At 38.9% G+C, this 6,960-nt stretch overlaps 1 protein-coding gene across 7 annotated transcripts in view; it reads right to left on the minus strand.

The window, feature by feature from the left end:
• Positions 1-6,960, minus strand: part of camk2d1 (calcium/calmodulin-dependent protein kinase (CaM kinase) II delta 1) — a 76,976-nt gene that overhangs the window by 69,733 nt on the left and 283 nt on the right. For all 7 annotated transcript variants that reach the window (XM_067400294.1, XM_067400295.1, XM_067400293.1 and 4 more), the window contains exons 1-2: positions 6,952-6,960; positions 4,866-4,960 (exon numbers count right to left, since the gene is read on the minus strand). The exon at positions 6,952-6,960 is cut by the window's right edge. In XM_067400294.1, coding sequence (XP_067256395.1) covers positions 4,866-4,960; positions 6,952-6,960 — 104 coding nt within the window. The remainder of the gene's footprint in view (positions 1-4,865; positions 4,961-6,951) is intronic.

Consider the following 6,960-nt stretch of genomic DNA (forward strand, 5'->3'; position numbering starts at 1 on the left):
TTGGATTGATTTGGATACGAGTGCAGTGAATTTGCAGATACTCCGCCCACATGCTCTTCTGATTGGCTGTGATTTTGGATTGATTTGGTTGCGAGTGCAGCGAATTTGCAGAGTGACTCCGCCCACATGCTCTTCTGATTGGCTGTGATTTTGGATTGATTTGGATACGAGTGCAGTGAATTTGCAGATACTCCGCCCACATGCTCTTCTGATTGGCTGTGATTTTGGATTGATTTGGATACGAGTGCAGTGAATTTGCAGATACTCCGCCCACATGCTCTTCTGATTGGCTGTGATTTTGGATTGATTTGGATACGAGTGCAGTGAATTTGCAGATACTCCGCCCACATGCTCTTCTGATTGGCTGTGATTTTGGATTGATTTGGATACGAGTGCAGTGAATTTGCAGATACTCCGCCCACACGCTCTTCTGATTGGCTGTGATTTTGGATTGATTTGGATACGAGTGCAGTGAATTTGCAGATACTCCGCCCACACGCTCTTCTGATTGGCTGTGATTTTGGATTGATTTTGTCGCGTCTGCTGTGGCAACTGCTTGTTGCTGGAATCTTATCGCAGTGCGTCTGGGTAGGACACTGTATTAGTTGAGAGAGAATGTTTTCCTTATGATAAACCATGGCCAGCTCTTTTTATGTTATTAGGCTCTCTTTTAATGTGATTATTCTCTTAACAAAGCTTTGGGATCTCCTGTAGAATCCTACTGATTACTGTCTAAGATATTTCTATAACATGGTTCTCTCTCTAGTCTCCACTGCTTTCCCAACATGAACTGTAAAAGAACCCATGAAATGAAACTACAGTCTTGTCAGAGTATCTTTGAACTTTGCCACTGATCAGGTCAACGACCTAGGAGAACCTTTCACCTACACAAACGTTCTGGACGGGTTATTCATGACAGCTTATAAATTACACTAGAAATTACCATGCCTGAACAGCATAAATAATTGATCCAATTGATCTAAAATACCTGAATTGTACATCTGGAATGTCTTCAGCAAACATATTTCATCTACATTACACTCCACTGTCTGCTGACAGACTGATGAAACAGAACCGAATTAAAGAGCTAGACATTCTTTTGTTTCTTAATAACCATTGGATGCTGAGATAAACACCAGTGTAGATTCAAACTTTGATTTTCTCAGTTTCCATTCTTTCCTTCTCCATCGCCTCAGCGATAGACGCATTCAGAGAGTCAAAGCCTAAGCAGGATTAAAGAAATAAATCCAGAAATAAATGCTCTTTCTTTTAACACTAAACACTGCATCAGTCTTTATGGGCTTCTACTGTACCTGTGCAGTGACAAAAAAAAGAAAGGAGGATAAATTGATTCAGAATCAGCATGCCAATAAATCCCTGTGGTGAGAGGTTTCCAATGAGAGATCCTTTAATATTCAGAGCACAAACGCAGACTGAAGAAGAGGGAATCCCTATTCGGAGGTCACCTTCAGTGGATGATGAAAATTAGATGGGTTTCTCTTGCTCTCTGTCTCCCTCGCTGTCTCTCTCTCTCTCTCTCCGACACATATTAAAACAGTGTATAGACACACATAGGGCCTAAAATTAACACGAGCCAAGCGACAAACACAAGCAAAAATCAGCATTGGTGAGTATATGAAACGGTGTCACTCGCCTTTTGGCCGGTAACATTTTTATGAACAATGCATGAACATGAACAAGCGTGAATGTTGGGACAGTTGACGGGCCAGCGCTGCATCATCACGAATGTTTAAGCCTTGACAATTTAAATATTTGAGCGCAAAAAGATGCAAAATGGATCTCATTTCATTATTTGCGCACTGTGTGGAAATTTTAGCGCGCGCACACAGAAAGCTGCGTCTCACACAACGCGCAAACACAAAACTTTCTTTCATGTCTTCTTGCACTTTAGCGGACAAATTCACACAAAATTATGTTAAAAAGTAGCCAAGAAAACATAGTCAGTTATGTCTTAAGTGAACTTAAACAGTTGAGAAGGTCAATGCATGTGTACAGTATCAGTATACTGGATCTGTGCATTCGCTCTTAAAGTGATGAATGTGACGAGTAAAATTTCTCATACTGTGATGTCATGCAACAATACAAATTAGCAATAGATGTCCTAGTCATGTTCTGCCTGTGTTATGCTGCTAATGGAAAGTATTATACGTTAAAAGTTACACTTGAGCTAAACTTGAAAAAATAATGCATTCATATCTTTGCATTCACATTGCACATGTTTCATGGCACACTGAACATACTCGAAAGCAGAGTCATAACTCTCCTGTCCATGTTTCACTTCACTTTTTTTGTTTTAAATTTGACATGCTCAACTACCACACCCAACACTTTCTTTTACATGTCAAACCCTCATCTTCTACCTTTAGATTCTCTTTAGATTCCAGGTGACGCGTTTCTCCTGTACACAAAGGACTGATTTCTTCCATTGGCTTGACAGTCTATTAAAGACCCAGTATGAGTCGATTCAGGAGCGCCAGAGCCGTCCCACGCTTGCACTCAGCAAACAGCTGCCTGTGAAGCTCAGCCAGACGTGAAACACAAGGCTTCCGCAACATCCCTGGACTATTATGCTATTGACAGATTGACCCATGAAGGACCAAAGAGGGAAGTGATGGGCCTGCTCTACAGTGGGCGGCAATGATGTCACAAGCTCCTTGCTTTCAACTGTACTACAAGGGTTTTTTTACTTTAAAGGGGTCTTTGATTATGATTTGACTTTTTTAACTTTAGTTAGTGTGTAATGTTGCTGTTTGATCATAAACAACATCTGCAAAATTACGACGCTCAAAGTTCAATGCAAAGAGAGATATTTTGTTTTACAGAAATCTCTGTTTAATGACTACAACAAATGGCTTTTAGGGACTACAATGAGCCTATTCCTGGGTTGGTGACATCAAAAACCCCAAAATTTTTCATAAACCCCGCCCCTGAGAACACACAACAAAGGGGGCGGGGCCATGTTGGGCTGCTTTAGAGAAGAGGAAGAGTTGTTGTAGTCGAGTGTTGTTGACATTTACGCCGGACTGCTTCACAAACGAGGGTCAATTCAACACAAAAGATGAACATGACGGCACATGCTAGTGGATGAGTTGAATCAACTCCACAGCAACTACATCAATTTATCCACTAACCATTCAGAAACGTCTAAAAGTTGTAACTTCTTCCTGAGTCTCTCCATCAGTGTCGACTCCGGTTTGAACAATGTAAGGCTGAACACTTTCCTCATTTTGGCTGCGTGAGATTCTCCAGCTTTGTTGTTGTTGAGCTGCTAAAGCTCCGCCCTCTTCTGGAAAGGGGGCGGGAACAGCAGCTCATTTGCATTTAAAGGGACACACACAAAAACAATGTGTTTTTACCTAGACTCTGGCGGCCCACCATAGTCTAATAATGAACCGAAAATTATTTAGAACTCTAGCATTGTTTTGCACCATTGCTTTAGCAAAGTATCTGTCAAACAAACTAAAATCGAAAGCGTGATATGCTTTTGTGTCCTTATCAAGTCACAAAAGACTGCAATTTAATTAATTAAGTATATAGTCTGCATGATTCAAAGCGAGTGCACACTCTGCTCAAGCGATCAGCTCGTGATCCGGTGTTTTCTGCGTCTCAGAACGGCTCAGTTCACAGTGAATGAAAGCAGTAAAGTCCATCTCTGCAAGTGCTGCAAGTTTAGTGGGCATTTGGGAAAGTAGTGGCAACAAATGCTGGATTAAAATCAACCCAAATTGGGTTGAAAATGGACAAATTGGGTTGTTTTGAGCCAGTGGTTGGGTTAAATGTTTGCCCAACTATTGTTAAAAAATGACTATATGGCTGACTTAAAATTAAGCCAAAATATGTTGGAATTTAAATATCAAACGCATATAGAGGCAAAAATAATAATCAAAAGGTGAACATTTATTAATAAGCAATGTTTACTGTTTAATTATTATTAATTAATCACATTAATAAATGTTCATTTCATTTTAAGCATGCAATATAGTCATTTTTAATTTTTAGTTGAGGTAAATAAAACTACCCAGCAGGTTGGGCAAACATTTAACCCAACCGTTGGGTCAAAACAACCCAATCGCTGGGTTTGTCCATATTTAACCCAACTTGAGTGTGCAGTTATGCATTATTTTCATAATTTCCAACCTTTTTGTGGGCAGATGATTACAGCATTTCACTAGATTACTACGACAAAACATATCGATGAAACCCCCTTGTTTTTTTTAACGCTTTTACTTGTTTTGAAAAAGGTGGTTTCTTACAAGTGTCTAAATGTGTCTTAATATAACTCCCATTGTATTCATCAGAAAGGAGAAAGTCATATACACCAAGGATGGCTTGAGGGTGAGTAAATGATGGGATAATTTTCATTTGAAAGTGAACTAATCCTTTAAGTCTTAAAAGAGACCCGCCCATTTACACAAAGTGAATCAAAGGACAAAAATCAGGTAGAAATGTCCTTTTACATCTTCAAAATTATCAACTTATTACATATAAATTATTATTTCCAAATTATTTACAGGATGCCGTTTTTGATGTAAACATTCTACTCACATTGTAAGTGCATCTTGGGAAACATAAAATTAAAAAACGCCCCTTTAGGTTAGTGGTTTGCTCAACCCAACCCTGAGTTTGAGCAACAGTAATAGCCTTTCAAACTATTTATTTAACGCTAAATGACCGAGAACAGTACACTGTGGTTTTGTACGTGTTCCCAAAAACAATGAGCTGACTGTGGTTACGCTGCAGCCGCAATAACTCCCTCAGTGGAACAACAATACTGTGTAGAAACTTTAAGTTAAAGCTACAGATGTAGTAAACAAGCATTTATGTTCAGCATATGTTGAGCTCACCCCTGGCAGACAGCTTTTTGGTGTTGATGATTTTGGCAGCGTATTCCTGACCAGTGGAGATTTTCATACATCTTCTCACCACAGAAAAGGCTCCTCTGGAAGTCAAAGAGATTTGATTTTGTAATATCAGTCATTTCTTTGCAGGATGCAGAATTTACTCTCCTCCATGTCATCAAAGATGTTCATGTCTTTCTTTCTTCAGTGGAAAAGAAATGAAGAAAATCATTCCAGGATGTTTCTCCATATAGTGGACTTCACTGGGGTTCAACGGGTTGAAGGTCCAAATGTCAGTTTCAGTGCAGCTTCAAAGAGCTCTACATGATCCCAGACGAGGAATAAGAGTCTCATCTAGAGAAACCATCGGACATTTTCTAAAAAAAATTAAACATTATATACAAATGCTCGTCTTGCACTGCTCTGTGATGCTCCACGCATGACGTAATCATGTTGGAAAGATCACGCGTGATGTAGGCGGAAGTACCGCGGTAGGACAAAAAAATTCAAAATTGTCAAACATTGTTGTTTTACTTTTTTTTTGGGGAGTTCTACAGTCTTTGCACATTTGCTTTGTAAAACTGGATAAGTACTTCCGTGACCTTTCCAACATGATTACGTCATGCGTGGAGCATCACAGAGCAGTGCAAGACGAGCATTTGTGGTTAAAAAGTATATATATATATAAAGTGCTTCCCACACATAGACTTTACTTGGGTGGGCCGCCCAGGTATAATAACTGCCGCCCAAGTATATTCGGAGACACATTTTTGCTTTTATTATTTTTATCCTCTTATACTTTTATATCCACGCAAGATAATGAAACCATCTGCGATCGATTAACTAGTCGTTTCGTACCTGCTCGTTATGTGTGCGTCAGAACTGCTACATTCCCACAGGCACTGCATGTTGCAAAGTCACAATGGGGCGCTGTTGCGCTTTCTACAGGCTCGCGCAGCAGCGCTTCAGTCTGCTTCAGTGTGATTCTCAATCAATGAAAAGCGCAGATTTATGCCAAGCGATTGCTAATGAACTTGAAAATTATTACAATGTCTACTTTATGGCCTTTATATAAAATATTTTAGACGATTGTAAGAATCTGAAGGATCAGCCTGCAATAGTACAGACATATCAAAATAAGAGTCCCGGTGTATTTCGGGCTTGTTTATAATTAAAGTCACTCGCTAAGTTTTTTCTTTTTCTTTTGGGCATTATTGGTATTTTGGTTACACAATAAATTGATTTCCATTTAATTCATAGTAAGTTATTGTAGTCTCCCCCACAGGAAGAAAAGACTAAGAACATTATTTGACACATATATTATTCATTTTATAAATTTTACTAGTAAAATCTGTGTCCCATTCACTGAGAGAGACACTATATGACAGCAAGGAGAACATAGGAAAAGGTGAACCATTTAAATGCATAATAATGCATAATATTAGTATGTAATTAAATGTAATATGTTATGTAATTAAAATTAATTGCAATAAATAAAAATACTGTTAAAAATCACACATTGTTTGTCACATGTAGTAAACCATTTTTGTGCCGTGGGTAATAGGAGGATTTTTCACCCGACTACCACCGCAAGTATATTTCAAACCTGTGGGAAGCACTGATTATATATATATATATATATTGAACCCCAGTGAAGTCCACTATATGGAGAAAAATCCAGGAATGTTTTCCTCAAAAACTTTAATTTCTTTTCCACTGAAGAAAGAAAGACATGAACATCCTGGATGACATGGAGGTGAGTAAATGATCAGGAATTTGAATTGTGAAGTGAACTAATCCTTTAGAGGAGCTCCTGTTAGTTCCTCACTCTGCCCCTTTAAAGAAAACAAAATCCTGGTCTTAAATGTATTGCTGCGGTAGATCTGTATGAACATGCTTCTCAACATCAACTAAACTCTGTTTTGGAAACACAAACATTGTTGGATTTCTGTCATTTGCTATTCCCGCGAAAGAACGGGAAAAGAATCCTAAAGTATCAGAATTCCTCACTGTCCCTGGGAAATGAAGAGAGACTTAAGACAGGCGAAGGCAGGAACTAACAGGTATCTGTCAGTGCATCACTAATACTCACTTTCCCAGT

This window comes from Chanodichthys erythropterus, chromosome 11, assembly GCF_024489055.1.
Source record: "Chanodichthys erythropterus isolate Z2021 chromosome 11, ASM2448905v1, whole genome shotgun sequence".
Lineage (NCBI taxonomy): Eukaryota > Metazoa > Chordata > Actinopteri > Cypriniformes > Xenocyprididae > Chanodichthys > Chanodichthys erythropterus.